At 41.6% G+C, this 16,464-nt stretch overlaps 2 protein-coding genes across 5 annotated transcripts; both read right to left on the bottom strand.

The window, feature by feature from the left end:
- Positions 1–1,613: 1,613 nt before the first annotated feature.
- Positions 1,614–9,613, bottom strand: jpt1a (Jupiter microtubule associated homolog 1a). Of its 4 annotated transcripts, none has more exons than XR_009654478.1 (6): positions 9,331–9,613; positions 6,439–6,581; positions 5,003–5,115; positions 4,863–4,887; positions 1,906–2,120; positions 1,614–1,739 (listed from the first exon to the last, which is right to left on the bottom strand). XR_009654478.1 is itself a non-coding variant. In XM_060918568.1 (6 exons), the coding sequence occupies exons 2-6, from the start codon at positions 9,384–9,386 to the stop codon at positions 1,984–1,986; spliced, it is 474 nt and encodes a 157-aa protein (XP_060774551.1). In that variant the 5' UTR covers positions 9,387–9,420; positions 9,497–9,613; the 3' UTR covers positions 1,614–1,983. The 4 variants fall into 4 exon arrangements, 2 of the variants coding, with proteins under 2 accessions (XP_060774551.1, XP_060774550.1); XR_009654477.1 differs by having other exon boundaries at positions 1,614–1,736; XM_060918568.1 differs by having other exon boundaries at positions 1,614–2,120; positions 9,331–9,420; positions 9,497–9,613.
- Positions 9,614–13,059: 3,446 nt separating this feature from the next.
- sumo2a (small ubiquitin like modifier 2a) lies at positions 13,060–16,173 on the bottom strand. The gene is made up of 4 exons (XM_060918059.1): positions 16,095–16,173; positions 15,065–15,196; positions 13,940–14,011; positions 13,060–13,789 (listed from the first exon to the last, which is right to left on the bottom strand). Exons 1-4 carry the CDS (start codon positions 16,113–16,115, stop codon positions 13,727–13,729), a joined length of 288 nt encoding a protein of 95 aa, XP_060774042.1. The 5' UTR covers positions 16,116–16,173; the 3' UTR covers positions 13,060–13,726.
- Positions 16,174–16,464: the final 291 nt, after the last annotated feature.

Here is a 16,464-nt window from a genome sequence, read left to right as displayed (position 1 = left end):
TTAATCATCCTGCTCTAACTCTTTATTCATCATCACTCTGTAGATTTAATCTACATCATCATCATCATCATCCTCACTCTCTCCATATAGCAAGTCATGATCATCTGATCTTCAGTCTCCCAGGGAGTGTGTTCTCTCTCTTCTATTTTACTTTCACTTCAGGAGAACAGAGACATGTTCATCTCATACACACCATACTGCACGTCAACCAGACTACAGAACATTCTGGAACAGGAAAGCTGGGGCTTTTGCTTAAGACTGAAGATATTAAGTCACAGGAGTGCCAACATTAAATATGTCAAAGAATATGAAAATAAATTGCATTTTCTTTCCCTTGAAGGGCCAAGAGACCCAGTGACGACGTCGTCAAAGTCTTACATTCCTCACTTGTGACATTCTTTCAGCACTGTAATGCACCTTCTTTCAGTTTCTGTTGGTTTTGGGGAATTCTTTACTTCAGTCTGTGCTTCACGAGATGAAATGCTGATCAACTGGGTTAACTGATATGTCCAATATAAAACCTTCCTCTCTCTCACTCACACACACACATCTGAAGTCAGACATTTTCATACAGGGAAATGAATGTGATAATGTTGGACTTTGTGATTTCTCTGAACTCTTCTTCTGGGGCAGAATGGTTACAACATCCAGCTTTAACAGGAAAAAAAAAAGAATTTGGCGCACAAATTTTAATTTATTTCGGGTTTTCTGAAATCAACACAGTTAAAAATACACACAATGTCTTAAATCTCCAAGTCCAAGGCCTCTTAACTTCCTGTTCATGATGACTGACTGCAGCTGGGAACTTCTCTGTTCACAACATAAAAAAGGGTTTGATTGACACTCATTGGTTTGACCAACAGTACAATGGGAGAGTCCCAGGAGCTCAGTGCAGATCTGAGAAAGAGGATCATAGATTTACACTCAGGAATGTCTCTTGTAGTTATTTCTAAATAACTGCAGACTCCAACTTAATCAGTTCAAACAACTGCATGTAGAGTATGTTCAGGTTATTGGGAGGTGAAGCCACTGGAAGAAGACCCAAACTGCTCTCCTCAGCAGAGAGGAAATTGGTTCAGATGGTCAGGAACCACCAAGGCACAGCCCTGCCATGAACTGGAAACTCCTGGAACACAGGCTAATCAAGTGACTTTTACATCACCATGGACTGTAAGTCAGGTGGCTGCATGTATAATTTTGATTTCAACCCCCCCCCCAAAAAAAAAAAAAAAAAATTCATGCACCAAGTTGTTCCCCCCCATTAAAGCTGGATGTTGTAATCATTCTGCTACAGAAAAAGTTCAGAGAAATCAGTGAAAGCCTGATCTTGTCACATGCATGACAAGTTTGTAAACTACACACTAAACATGGCTAACTTCTGATTTTCCAACATTTCCTTATTTTATATACTTGAAAATAATACAAGTCTGGTTTTCCACATATTTAAGTTCATTCCAGTCATGTGATGCAGGAAAAGCAAATGGACCAAAACCAGTTTAAAAGGTGCCAATAATTGTCATTAACTACATCTCTAGACAGTTAAACTAAAGATTCTGGTTGATTTTTTTTTTTTTAAGTCACTTAACAGACATGAAAGAAGTTAAACCACAAAGTTATTAGTTTCATAGCAATATTTTATTATACGTAGAAATGCACAAACATTAAATCCATATAAACCCAGGAATGAGACGGATGAGACAGGAGCCTTCAGCTTCACACCAGATTTGGGGGGAACCCTGCTGAAATTAAACAAGACAAGAAGTGCGTCGGATTGAACATGATCCTGAACACACTCAGGAAGGACGACAGGAAGTGGAACAAAGGCAATTCATCCATTTGTGGAACAACGAGAGAAAAGACACGGAGCAAACAGGACTGAGGTCTGGATTTACAAAGCACACACACAGCTGGGTCAACGCAGACCAGATGTTTGTAAACATGGCTCTGGATGTGATGTGGTGGGGGAACGGCAGTGTGGGTGTTTCAGCCCAGGATGAGGGAGGATTTTCCTCCAGGAGGGTTTCTGCGTCCTGATGGTTTCTCAGACGAGGCGCTCGGTGCAGATTTCTCCATCGGAGACGCCTCCACTTCCTCCGCTGCCTCAACCGCCTCCACAGGCTCTGCAGAGGAAATGATCAGCCACTCAAAACATGCAGCCAACTGAGTCAGTGAAGCATCAGGAGAGGAATTCAAACCCCCCCACCCCACCCCTCCTGTATCCTCTGTCTCACACTCCGACAGTCTTTCCATGTCTCCCAATCTCCTATTTCTCACTCTTAAGCCACTTTCACAGACGAAGCCCGTTACTGTCTGAAGTAAAAACATGCAACACAAGTCTTCATTCCACAACAGAAGTAACATGCATTCCCACCGGTCTATATTTAACAGACCGATACAGAACATGAACCTCTACAAGACATGCAGAACAAATGAGACTGGACACAATGACCTACAACTCAAGGTAGGGAGTCTGTTGTGAAAAGCCCAAGCTGAGCACGATTGCCTTACAATGTCTCAGAAAGCTTACATTTATTTCCTTTCATATACTACCTCAATACACACAACTCTGCACTCTGTCGTCTATTGTCCATCATCATCGTCTGCAGTGTTGCACTCTCGCACCATGTCGTGTGTAGATTTTTAGTCCTGTGATGTTCGATGTAGCCTCATGCTCCTGGAGAAACAGTTTCATTTTAACTGTGTACTGGACTGACTGTAGGGTTGAAATGACAAGTAAAACCCTGAGACTTTAGCCAGTTAGCAACACGACAGCTTCATCAACAGCGCCGTTCACTGGATGAGCAATCATACACACTGATTGGTTACTCTACTACTAGGCCATCAGCTCTATACCATGAGTAGAGAAAAACAAAATGGCGGAGCGTGTTACTGAACCAACCAAGGACCAAACAAAACCCCAAAAAGAAAAAGATATGGAAAGTATTTGATGTTAAGAACGTTAATTTATCGAGAATTATCGCATTTTTCACATATTGCTCCTGTCATTTCACCAGTTTTACATTCTAAGCAGAACTGATTGTCAGACATTGTGTAAAGTTCTTATCAAATTTGCCAAAAATAATGTTCAGTTTCTCCAAATCCAGTGAATGTGGATAGAATAAAACAGTTCTTCCACTCAATATCATACATGGATTATAGACAACCCTGTGCTACGCGACTCGTCACCCATCAGCTCGTGTACAACTCGATTTCATGGAATAACTCATCAGCCCAGTAATTTCATCTTCAGTACGAACAGCATTTCAGCATCGTTCTATTTCAGTCAAATCTGCTGAGATTTTCTTTGCTAGTAGCTGATCGGTAAATCTGACTGTTCAGATTCCGACTGGAGCTGTGACAAGATTTCTATAAGTGTTATGAGGTCAATAACACAGAAGGTTAATGTTTCCACTTTATTTCCGTGCCCCCACACACACACACTTACAGAAAACACCGGTTTCAGTGAGTGTGGGGGAATGTGGTATTGTCTCACCCACCTCATGTCTCACTCTCTTGCCTGTCTTAAATCAGTATTACTAGATTAATATTGTGTACCTTAAAACAGACAAACCAAGTGATGTTTATTAATCTAAAGATGCTTCAGTGCAGCAGTGTTTATAACGGGAGCAGGGATTTGGATTAAAATCTGAAACTCCAGCTACAGAAACTTCATAAGGAATGTTCTCTTCAACTCTAACACAAGAGACACACTGCGTGTGTGTGTAGTCAGAATCTGAAACTAGTCACTGGTCATTTACATTCCTGCAAAGTCAGAAGGCTGAGTTTTGTTTAAGAAAATGAACCCCGCCCCACACATGGCTGTGATGCATTTCTATAACAATACAGCATGACGGGGGAAACGTACACTTAGAACAGTAACGTCACTGAAGCCAAGAGTTCAGTTTGACATCCCACACTAAACACACACACACCTAAAGGTCACACACAAACCATATCTGCACTGATCCACATGTGGCATTAAACAGCAAGGGGATGTTCAGCTGAAAAAACTCCAGCTTCATCTGTTAAACTCTACAGAAACAATAACTGAAAACAAAAAATCCCCCAGAATTCAGCTGCATCGAAAAACATACACAGCTGGATTCGAGCCCACATGTGGTTATCATTTTGTCCCTGAAGAACACAGCTGTGACTTAGAGATGAAGGAATCCTGACCAGCGCCACCTGCAGCTCAGCTCCTGCACCACTGCAGGACAGAAACCCATCACACAGACAGGGAGAGGGGGGACACCAGAGACAGGGAAAGGTGAAGACTGAGGATGGACAGATGAAATGCAAAGAGAAGGAAGAAAATAAAGGGATTAAAGACAAGCAACAGACAAGGATGAAGGAGAAAGAGCAAGCAAGAAGAATAAAGGGATGAAGGAAGGGAACAAAACTAGACAAAAAAAAAAAGATGAAAAACAAGAAAGATTAAACCTGATGAATACAAGGACCAAAAACAGGAAAAAGTGAAAAACAAAAAAGCTGAAATAAAAGGGGGAGAAAGGAAAGTCAGGGATTTAAAAAAAAAAAAAAAAAAGTGAGGGACAAAAGAGGACGGAAGAAGAAAAGCAACAAAGGAATGAAAAAAGATGGAACTTGAGGGACTAAAACTGACGAAAAAAAAAAAAAAAAAAAAGTTAGTGAGGAAGCAAAGGACAAAATAAAAAAACGGGAAAGATGGAAGGAAAACCATCAGCCCAAAAACCACCCAAGGAGGAAGTGATGAAGACAAAAGAAGAAAGTGAGAGGGATAGATGGAGGGAGGATTAAAAAAATGAAGGAAAAGAAAGGGGGATTAGAAGAGATTAGAAATGAATAAGATGAACAGATGAAGGGAAGTTCTGCTCTTCACTCACCGGTGTTCTTTCCATCGTCTCCATTCTGTGAAGAAAATAAGAGGAAGGTGATGAAGAAAAATATCACAGCTGCGGGAACTCACCATGGTGCTTGGGGGGGGGGGGGGGGACACGGGTGTGTGTGTGTGTGTGTGTCTCACCACCACTGATGAAGGCTCCTCTTGTGCATCACTGGTTTGATTGACAGGTTGTTGGACACACCTCCTGAGCGGTGCTGAAGGTTCTCCACATAACACCCCTGTGGGCTTCCCACCTACAGGACAGAACCCATCAGAACAGAACAGAGGTGTGTTTAAGGTAATGAGTGACCCGAACAAACACAGACACCAGGACGTGTCGGTGAGACAGAAAGAAGGAAGAATTTAAAAAGGAGGTAAAATCCAGTTGCATGAAGGAGGGATTAAAGCGCTCCCTTTGGGTGGTTCTGTTGGAGCGAGTCGCTCTCAGAACCAGCAATGGTTCCGCAGTAAACTGGTGACTCATTCAGGACCGAGAACTAAACAGTACGAAAGTGTTAAACTGCTGCTCACAGCACAGAATCAGACATGAAACACCATGTTAGAGGTGCAACGCCCCACACACACCTGAGCAGGTAAAAGACACTCAATACAGGCACCAAGGACAAACCCATTAATCAGGGAAGGTTCTGTTGGTACCAGTATTCCAACAAATCGTACAGTGGGAACAGCAGATCATGTTTTTGCACAACACTTTCAGGGCTTTACATTATTCATCACTGCTCGTTTGAATAGAACGCAGCGAGATCAGGAGGAACACACACACACACACTGAACATCTGCAGTGTCTCTGAAGAGCATCAGAGCAATTAAAACAAATCAGAAGCCGTCTGTCTGCATTTCTGCCCCTGAGCACCCTGTGTGCAGGAACCCTGCCCCACCCCGCCCCGCCCGCTTGTCCCCAACACTCTCCGGATTTCAGCTCAGAACACACCGCTCACCTCACACATGGGGCAGAGAGACAGGATGCTCAAACAAGAGGAAGTGAAGGGGGAACTCAAACAAGGAACCCAGAACAAAACTTTCACCAGTTCTTCGTTAATTATGTTTATAGTTTAAGCAGAACTATTTTTGAGAACAGGAAGTGAGATTGAACTTAAAATATGCACCAAGGAAGTCGGGTCCCATCTTCAGTTCTCAGTAAACACTGACAATCCCTATACCACTACACGGGTTCCTCAAAGAGCACCTTCAGGAAGAGAAAAACCATCAATCACCCAGAGAACCCATCAGGACAAAAACCACTCCAAAAGAATCTAATAATTCAAACACTAAAAAGCCCCGCCCCACATTTATACAGCAGTCCTGATTGGTTGATGTTTGCAGTCCACATTACATCAGCTTCTTCCAGTTTGCACTCGAACACCAGAAGGACCAGAGGTTCTCCTCTGTGCAGATAATAAGCCTCATTTATCCACCACCCTGCGTTCCCAAACACCTGCAACATCCAAGGCTTTTAGAACATTCTCCAAACTTCTGGTACTGGGGAAAGTGGAAAACTTTGAGGAACACCTGGAGAACCTCCACATTCCTGTATAAACTAACCCTCCTGAACTCACCTGGTGGATTGTTCCTTCGATGAGCATGTGGATCCTCAGGTTCTGCAAAAATGCTGGAAGCCATTTTGTTTTTGCGAGTGACTGATTTCTCCTCTTCAGTGCCAAAGCAGATGTTGGAACCTCCACCTGGTGGACGGAGAACCCTGGAACACACAGCAGCGATTCATTAACAGGTTCTACAGCTGTTCCTTTGGGGGGGAACCCCTACAACAAACTGCTTCTGGATGAAAATGGGCTTCAAGTAGAACCTTAATTATCCAGTGAACAGAACCCTTGAACAAGTTACCAAGGTCCTAGTAAAGTATTAAGAAGAAACTCCTGAGCAAGAATTCAGAGTTGGTACTACACCCTTCACCAGGTAAGCTTCCTATTAAAAAAGGATTCTACTTGGAAAACACTGTTGGTGGGTTCTACAACATCTAGAACCTTTAATAGCCCTGCAGAGGCACAACCAGAGAACTGATTGCAAATTTCTGAAGAGCATCTGAACTTTAGACTTTGATGTGAATAAGAATCTCAGAGGGTTAATGAGAACGAGAGAGTTTGCAAAGATCCTTCTTTTCCTTAGAACCCAGTTTCACACAGGAACCGAGGAGCTAATGAGCCCATGGGTATCAAACGTCAACAATGAACGTGCTGAGGTTTCTGGAAGCATCTGGAAGCAGAAACAAGCCAGTGGAACTGGAAGAGTGTTCGAACCATGAAGCTTGACTCATCCTTTAAGGATGAAGCACTGAGGAACATACAAGTCAGAAGCTCATGAGATCCTAATCACACAGTGAGACGACTGCAGTAAACACCAACACTGGGGTTCTTCCTTTGGGGTCACCTTGTGTGGGTTTGGCTAAATGCAGCTGTGCAAAAAACATCCATCACTTCCACACCATCACTGTTCCTTCTTCAGGGTTAAGTTTACTTTAGGAGACATGAAACACTTTCTATAGATAAAAATGCAGCACGACTATTAGAACTCATGACATAATTCGGTATTTGTAGCCTTGGATTATCACCATGACTCACTGCCAGATCATCCTCAGCTTCCTGCTCATGGATCAAACACAGCATGATGCTTTAAGAACAGTCAAAGATGCATTTTAATATAGTGCTGCAGTTATTTAAAAAAAAAAGCACACTGATTTCATTTTATTTAACTTCTGCATAACCAAGTTGTTTCACAAAAGACCAGAATGGACCAGATCTAAATCAGTCAAAATACTCCACAGTGTCAGGGTTCCATCAGCACTGACTATACTCACGACACACACAAGAGTCCTCAGTAATAAATTATATAGAGTATAAACTCCATAACATGAGCCAGAGTTCAAAACCTTTATGATTGAATTGTTGAGCTTGTTCTATGGCTGACAGCTGCGTTACCACAGAATAAACACTACGAGTGCACAAGCAGGTCGTTCGTGTGAGACTGAAATGACCTTTGGGCGTTTCAAAGTGAAATAAAAACTAAATGACAAAAGAAGCGAATCAATCACTTCAAAAGCAGCAGCAGGTCGTGTCCTGATCCCAGGATGGATAGCTCTTTATGATCCCATGTGAAATGAAACGCTCGTGTGCACCATTTTCTGGATTATTGGATGGGATTCATTTTCTGACCAATTCACCCAGAATAAGTCAAATCCCATTTCTTGGGCATGTCTCATTTCATGCTATACCACACACCTCATTTTCTCTCACTGATTGTACCGATCTTTATTATACAGCTACAAGTGCTTCCTGTAGGGGGCGTGGCCATGCACAATCATTAGCAGATTACATGACTAACATGCCTGGAGTGTGTACTTGCACAAGGAACTCAAGAACATCCTAAAAGCTTAAGCAGCATCACTTCTCTGACACGCCCTTTTACACCTTGTCTGCATTTAAACTTTTGGTTTAGGATACAAGAGAAGAGAGTGAGCGAGCTCTTCCTGAAGCATCTTTATACTGAAGAAAAAGTAGAAGATCTCTTTAGAAGAGATAATCCAGATCTTTCCAATCTTTTCCTAATCTGATCTTTCACCTTTCCAAACACCGTGTCCTGACAGCTCAAATAAATACAAAATTACAGATACAGACGGGACTAAAATCCCAGAGATACGCCAGGGATGCTCACAATACCATTCCTCTACATGGAAACCTAATCCTGTCTGAATATAGCTTTAAAAAAAAAAAACCCACATCACTGAATAGAGCACATGCGTGCACGAGAAAGCGAGCGAGAGAACAGAGGTTAATGCAGATCCAGCAGGTTTGATGTCTGATCACCTGTCACAGAATCAACCACTACAAAGCTGGAAAATTCACACACCGCTGTCTGTCAGCAAACACTGCGGCACATTACAACCAAATTCAGGTTTGCAGAAGATCATGATGTAGACAAAGGCAGAACCCCACCCAGTCAGGACAGAACCAAACACAACCCACATCCTGTGCAACGCTGCTGTTTACCAGCCTTCAGCTAAACCGAAAGAAAAATGAGTGAATTTAAAAAGCAAGAGATGGATGCACTTATGAAGGTTAAAAAAAGGATTAGGAACATGATGGATGGATGGATAGATAGATGGATGGATGGATGGATGGAGAGAGCAATGCAGCAGCATCTCAGGAAACAATAGAGGAGCTCAATTAACACCACCAGCAATCCATCCAGGCAATAAAATCTGGATTTCAGAGCTGGTTTTGGAATGCACTGGGTTTATCGAGAACACCGGCTCTGGCTGAGGAACAATAGAGCTCACTGCAGCTCTGTGGGATCTAAACACTCCATGAGCTGCACCTGCAAACACTGCACACATTCACACAGGATTACATTCACTCTGGACCTCTGTGCTCATCAAACCAATCCCATTTACTCACGCATTACTCTGCATAATCATCATCAGCCTTTCCCTGTACCTGGAGCTGCTCTTGGCGTCCGGGTCCATGCCCTGAAACGTGGTGGTGGTCGTCATCTTTTCTTTTCTTCTCTAAATTCCTGCTTTGAGGCTTTGACACAAAATCACACCCTGATTACAAACTCAGAAACCCACACAACTATCCAGCTGCCTCACTAACAACTCACCAACAACCTCACAGTCTCATTTTTTTGTTTTTTTTTTAATTATCGATTAAAGCCCGACAGGAGCCGCTGACAATAAGCCACTGCAGGAGGATGAGGTCCACAACCTCTCCATTCTCACTGCGGACACGCCTTATCAGCCGTTTCCTGACCTCTCATTGGTCGAGACACTTCACAGCCTCGCTCTGATTGGCTGAAACGCGCTTCGGCCCGCGTCATGACTGCTGGTGGAAGAGGAAGAAGGAAGCCGCTGTGGTGTGAGGAGGAACCGGGGGGGGGGCAGACAGACAGACAGACAGATAGACATGGCTGGGCTGAGGCTCTACACAAGTGCACTAGTTAGGGCAAACAGACTGGCTTCTGCACACTACATAGTGCACTGAGCATCCCATCCTGCGGCCCTCAGAAACCCTGAACAGGTTAGAACACCAGTCAGTGCTGTTCACTGGGCAAGTTTATTTCCATTTCATACCCAGTGGCAGTTCAATGTGCTTTACAGAGGAAAAGGCAAAACAGTAAACAATAGAAAATAAAATTACATAAAATAAAGGGGGAAGAAGAGAGAAAAAAATAAGAATTAAACAATAGTAGAAATAAAATAATAAAATGAAGTAAAAGTTCAGTAAAAAACAGCAGAATAAAAGTTAAGTAAAGTTTAAAATGTAAAGATGATGATATTTATCAGTTAGCAGAAAGCATCTGAGAACAGCTTGGTCTTTAGTCTAGATTTGAAGCTGCCAACAGCAGGAGCATTTTTAATGTCCTCTGGCAGTTGGTTCCATAGCTGCACTGCATAGGAGCTAAAAGCTGCTTCACCACACTTTGTTTTAACAACTGGTTTTAATAGTAAATTTTTCTGTTTTGATCTGGTAGATCTGATTGGGTTAGGCCGCTGCAACATATCAGAGAGGTAATTGGGCCCTGGACCATTTAGAGATTTGTACACCAGCAGCAATGCTTTAAAGTCAATTCTGTAGCTTACTGGAAGCCAGTGAAGGGACCTTAGAATTGGAGTAATGTGCTCTGTTCTTTTTGCTCGTGTGAGAACCCTCGCTGCTGCATTTTGAACCAGCTGAAGTCGTTTGACAGTTTTTTTGGCAGGCCTGTGAAAAGGCCATTGCAGTAATCAACCCTACTAGAGATGAAGGCATGGATAAGTTTTTCCAAATCATTTTTTGACACAAGTCCTCTTAGTTTGGAAATGTTTTTTAGGTGATAAAATGCTGTTTTAGTGATTGCTTTCATGTGACTGTCAAAGTTTAGCTCGCTGTCAATGAAAACACCAAGATTTTTAACCATATCTTTTGTTTTAATCCCCTTTGTGTAAAGAATAGTGGTAATCCTGAGTCTTTCATCTTTTTTCCCAAATAGAATTACTTCTGTTTTATCTGTGTTCAGCTGAAGAAAATTTTGTGACATCCAGTTGTTGATTTGGTCGATACACTAGTGTAGAGTTTTGCACTGAGAGCCCGGCATACAGTCCAAGCTCTCCAGTGCACTGTTAGGACCAACTCATAACTTCTGCACCTTTATGTAGCCTACTGTATATCCACTAGATCCCTACTTCCTATTTTGACACACTATTTAGAGTGGTCTGTAAAGACTACCTATAGCTCATATACAACCCCGATTCCAAAAAAGTTGGGACAGGGACAATAAGAGGCTGGAAAAGTTAAAGGTACAAAAAAGGAACAGCTGGAGGACCAAATTGCAACTCATTAGGTCAATTGGCAATAGGTCATTAACATGACTGGGTATAAAAAGAGCATCTTGGAGTGGCAGCGGCTCTCAGAAGTAAAGATGGGAAGAGGATCACCAATCCCCCAAATTCTGCGCCGACAAATAGTGGAGCAATATCAGAAAGGAGTTCGACAGTGTAAAATTGCAAAGAGTTTGAACATATCATCATCTACAGTGCATAATATCATCAAAAGATTCAGAGAATCTGGAAGAATCTCTGTGCGTAAGGGTCAAGGCCGGAAAACCATACCGGGTGCCCGTGATCTTCGGGCCCTTAGACGGCACTGCATCACATACAGGCATGCTTCTGTATTGGAAATCACAAAATGGGCTCAGGAATATTTCCAGAGAACATTATCTGTGAACACAATTCACCGTGCCATCCGCCGTTGCCAGCTAAAACTCTATAGTTCAAAGAAGAAGCCGTATCTAAACATGATCCAGAAGCGCAGACGTCTTCTCTGGGCCAAGGCTCATTTAAAATGGACTGTGGCAAAGTGGAAAACTGTTCTGTGGTCAGACGAATCAAAATTTGAAGTTCTTTATGGAAATCAGGGACGCCCTGTCATTCGGACTAAAGAGGAGAAGGACGACCCGAGTTGTTATCAGCGCTCAGTTCAGAAGCCTGCATCTCTGATGGTATGGGGTTGCATTAGTGCGTGTGGCATGGGCAGCTTACACATCTGGAAAGACACCATCAATGCTGAAAGGTATATCCAGGTTCTAGAGCAACATATGCTCCCATCCAGACGACGTCTCTTTCAGGGAAGACCTTGCATTTTCCAACATGACAATGCCAAACCACATACTGCATCAATTACAGCATCATGGCTGCGTAGAAGAAGGGTCCGGGTACTGAACTGGCCAGCCTGCAGTCCAGATCTTTCACCCATAGAAAACATTTGGCGCATCATAAAACGGAAGATACGACAAAAAAAGACCTAAGACAGTTGAGCAACTAGAATCCTACATTAGACAAGAATGGGTTAACATTCCTATCCCTAAACTTGAGCAACTTGTCTCCTCAGTCCCCAGACGTTTACAGACTGTTGTAAAGAGAAAAGGGGATGTCACACAGTGGGAAACATAGCCTTGTCCCAACTTTTTTGAGATGTGGTGTTGTCATGAAATTTAAAATCACCTAATTTTTCTCTTTAAATGATACATTTTCTCAGTTTAAACATTTGATATGTCATCTATGTTCTATTCTGAATAAAATATGGAATTTTGAAACTTCCACATCATTGCATTCCGTTTTTATTTACAATTTGTACTTTGTCCCAACTTTTTTGGAATTGGGGTTGTAGCGCCAAGAGCTCTACATCCTTATGCAAGTGCACTACAGCATGTATGATGCATCATGTGTAGTGCACTATATAACCAAGTCAGCTCCGCTAAATCCCTACATCCTATCTTCTCACACTACATAGTGCAATATACATCCAGTTGACAATTTAGCTCCCTCTTACACCCTTCTGTAAGAGCACTACATAAGATGTATGAGACATTATGAACCCTATGTAGTGCACCCTTATGACCAGTACAGCTCTTTATTCCCTATAATAACTTCCAAACATTAAGTACCCTACATGATATCCACTAGATCCCTAATAGGCTGTACACCACACAGTGGACACTTTTGTCAATTCAGAGGATTTTAGGGCTGTAAAGTTTAAGAAATGCACTATACAGGGTACAAAATATAGACTTTACAGGACAAGCTAAGTTTTCGACATAATCATGGTCACATTTCATCACATAACTCTTAAAAAGTTAGATTTTTGAAGTATTTTAAGATTCAATATTGAAAAAGCTATGTCACAAACTTTTTAAAGAGATCATTTATTTGCTCGTTTTGTAACTGGGAGACATTTGACCAATCAGAATCCAGGATTCAACAGCACTGTGATGTAAATCACAATATTACACATTATATTTCATTATGGACAATTAATCAGCACATGTACACACACACACTAATGTGCAGGACTCACACCTCAGGCCACGGTCAATTTTATACAACTGTTTTATTTGGACACAAAAACCCTCACTCTCTTATAACACTGCACATTGTACATGTGGCTGAATAAAACCGAGGGTACAAAAAGAGAACTACTACATTTATAAAAGATATAAAAGCTGTAAAGTAAATAAAACAAAAACTAAAATCTTTAACGGTGACGTTCAGTTATAATGGAGAAAAAACAAACAACAAAAAAAAAAGCCAACATACAACACCCTGATCAACATGGTTTTAGGGTTTCTTGGTCACAGGTCCACATGGGTCAGAACAGGAAAAAAAGGGGGAGGGGGGTTTCCATATAACAGCTTTAAGGAGAGAGAGAGAGAGAGAGAGAGAGAGAGAGAGAGAAAGTAAAACACTGTCCGTGAGGATCTGAGCAGCCGTGTTTCAGTCCGTGGTTTTGCTGTGACGGTTTAAACGTAAGCACAAACGACTGATAGAGGGAAGGATGGAGGGAACTCAATACTGCTTTACATCTTGCCTCCCGTCTGCTGCTGAAACACATCAATTGTGTCCTCATCCTCCATTTCCAACTGCAAAAGGCAAGCACAAAGTACAGTTCAGTATGAGGCACTTTAAGGCTCCGCCCCTTCCCCCCACAACAGCACTTTCAGAACCACAACGTCACGCTTTTCACCTGTTTACAGTTATGTTTTAACGTCGTGAATCGTTCTCATTCGTACCTGAGCAGGTGTGTCCGTCTCGTTAATGGGTTGTCCATCAAACCGGAAGCGGATCTGCCTCATCGCGAGTCCCTGCACAAAACAAAGACTGTACATCACCAGGAGAGCAGTGACGGTTCTGCGAAACTGGCAGCTGACCAATCAGCAGTGTTTAGTACAGTAAGCTCCACCCACAATCCTTCCTGGATTCCTCGTTTCCCTTCCTTGCTTCTTAAAAAGACACAATGCTTACCCAGACATATTGCAAATTCCAGTTCAGAGAGCAAAACTGGCCATGGGAGGGGCATAGCATTCAGGGTGGGAGGGGCATAACACACTCTCCTGTCAATCACTGAAACACCCAGCCAATCATGGCTGTCTGAGAGCTCAGGTATGTGGAAGAGGGTAGACCCTGCTTTCCTTTGTTACAATAATGAACGCACATTAAATATTTAATTGTATTTTAGGGAAGTGGATTAGTGATATTCCAACACTGTCCACAGAAACGGGATTCAGGCCACGCAAGCTGATTACCGAGAGTCGTACAGACACTCAAAGCTAATGTACATTTAGGCAAAAGTGGAGTCTCGACGAGTGTAAAACGTGTTAATAAATAAGCTCACGTTATTTTGTAAAAAGAAAATTAAAAATAGGCACTGGATAAAAACCCATCTATTTTATGTAAATAAAAGATACAAATTTCGTTGTCTGGTGGTCAAGTGTTTGAGATATGTTGCCTTGCACTGATGATCAGGTTCCCTGCGGTCGCAAAAAGTCATCAAACATCAGGTCGATGATTTACCAAATTCTCTTAAGCATGGAGCTTCACGCTGGTTTCCGGTTTCTCTGCTGTCCATACTGACAAAGATAACTCTCTTTCATCTGAATAAATCCAAGCTAACGAGTATGTTTACTTCAGCTACCTGGCTATCAACGACTTGACATCACATCCCGGGAGCTACATTAATTAGGTAGTTGGCCATGTGCAATAAAACTCGACATGCTTTAGATGTTTCAGCTGATGACAGTTAATCAGGTGACTGCACTTGTGTGCGTTATTATAATTAGGGCGTGTCCTACTGATATCTATCCTGTTTAAAGGAAATGGACCACACAGACACTGGTGAGGAGTGGGGTTTTCTTCACCTGTCGTTCACAGTAGGCCTTCATCAGTTTGCTGAGCGGCGTGTGCCTCTTGATTTTGAACTGCACCACCGAGCCGTCCTGTCCCGCAACCTTCAGGTTGATGTGTTCGTTATTTTCAGTCTTCACACCTTCCTAAACAGGGGTACGGGCCGAGAGAACTTTAATTTCAATCCAGAATAGCTTTATATAAATTTTACTACAAACTAAGCACAACAACTTGATTTAAAGCTCTAAATACAAGTCCAAAGTCAATCCTCTACAGAAGTCATTTTCTCATTTAACATTTGTTCAAATCAGAGAAGATATTTAATTTATTTTAAATAACTGATGACTCTATGACTCAGTATATCAAATACACAAACAATATAACGCAAAACATTTACAATATATATATATATATATATATATATATATATATATATAAGTTTAAAAAAAAACCACACCATTAGTCTAGTAATATTTAAATAAAGGAATAATTAAGTTTATTCTTGAGCTCATTTGCATATCACAAGATTCTGCAAAACACTGTATTGCAAATTTTTTAATAAAATGTTGTGCATAATCTCAAAGATTAAAAATCACTCATTTAATACATAAACGTGCGCAAAACACAAATAATTCCGCAATAAATCTATAAACTAAATGCTAATCTATGAAAGCACTTAGCTGTAGCAGCATTAGCCTCTATAGCTGCTTTCTTACAGCCATAAGAGTTCGCTAAAATATTAAAACACGTATGAATTCTGATTTAAACTAGTTCATAAAAATAAATTAAACTTTAACCCTGATATGTTTTAAAGTTTGCTAAAATAAACCTGATTTGTACTGTAGTTAGCATGGATGCTAGCCGGCCTGTTAGCCACTTAGCAATTGTAAAGTTATTATTATTTATTTGTGATTTTGTTTACAATGCGGCTAAATGAGAGACATGTTCCAAAGGCCTGACTACATAATAATAATCAGAAATAAATTCACACACGCGATGTCATGTTTTTCTTCTTATTTCTTCTTTTTTACTCAATCTCCTCACCTTGGGCTTCTCGTCCGCCATTGCTGTTGTGTCTTTGCGTCTCTCTTTCTCACAGTTCGCTTCTTTTTCCGCCCATATTCTAATAAATCGCGCCATTCCGGCACTGCGATTGGCCGAGAGTTTCCCGCCCCCTGGACTCTGATTGGCTATACATTCAGAGCCCAAAAATAAAGCGTGCGCTTGACTAATTGAAACGCAGAGAAGGCGGGACTTGGTGAAAAACGGGTAGGGAAAAATATAATCCCTCTCAGAACCGAGCGCGGAAAGTCGCAGGAGATGACGTCATGTTCAGGACGCGTCACGGTGCAATTTATTAATATAAAGTATTATTTATTTTTGATCACAAATATTTTTGTTTGTTTGTACATTT

This window comes from Neoarius graeffei, chromosome 4, assembly GCF_027579695.1.
Source record: "Neoarius graeffei isolate fNeoGra1 chromosome 4, fNeoGra1.pri, whole genome shotgun sequence".
Lineage (NCBI taxonomy): Eukaryota > Metazoa > Chordata > Actinopteri > Siluriformes > Ariidae > Neoarius > Neoarius graeffei.
Note: the sequence above shows the minus strand (reverse complement) of the source record. Positions and strands in the feature narration are given on the sequence as shown.

Coding starts and splice junctions, on each gene's coding strand:
- sumo2a (XM_060918059.1), bottom strand. CDS start 16,115: ATGGCGGACGAGAAGCCCAAG. Junction 15,197..16,094: donor TGGCGGACGAGAAGCCCAAG/GTGAGGAGATTG, acceptor ACCCCTGTTTAG/GAAGGTGTGAAGACTGAAAA. Junction 14,012..15,064: donor AGGCCTACTGTGAACGACAG/GTGAAGAAAACC, acceptor TGTTTTGTGCAG/GGACTCGCGATGAGGCAGAT.
- jpt1a (XM_060918567.1), bottom strand. CDS start 9,386: ATGACGACCACCACCACGTTTCAGGGCATGGACCCGGACGCCAAGAGC. Junction 5,116..6,438: donor TCGAAGGAACAATCCACCAG/GTGAGTTCAGGA, acceptor TCTGTCCTGTAG/GTGGGAAGCCCACAGGGGTG. Junction 4,888..5,002: donor AGGAGCCTTCATCAGTGGTG/GTGAGACACACA, acceptor TTTTCTTCACAG/AATGGAGACGATGGAAAGAA.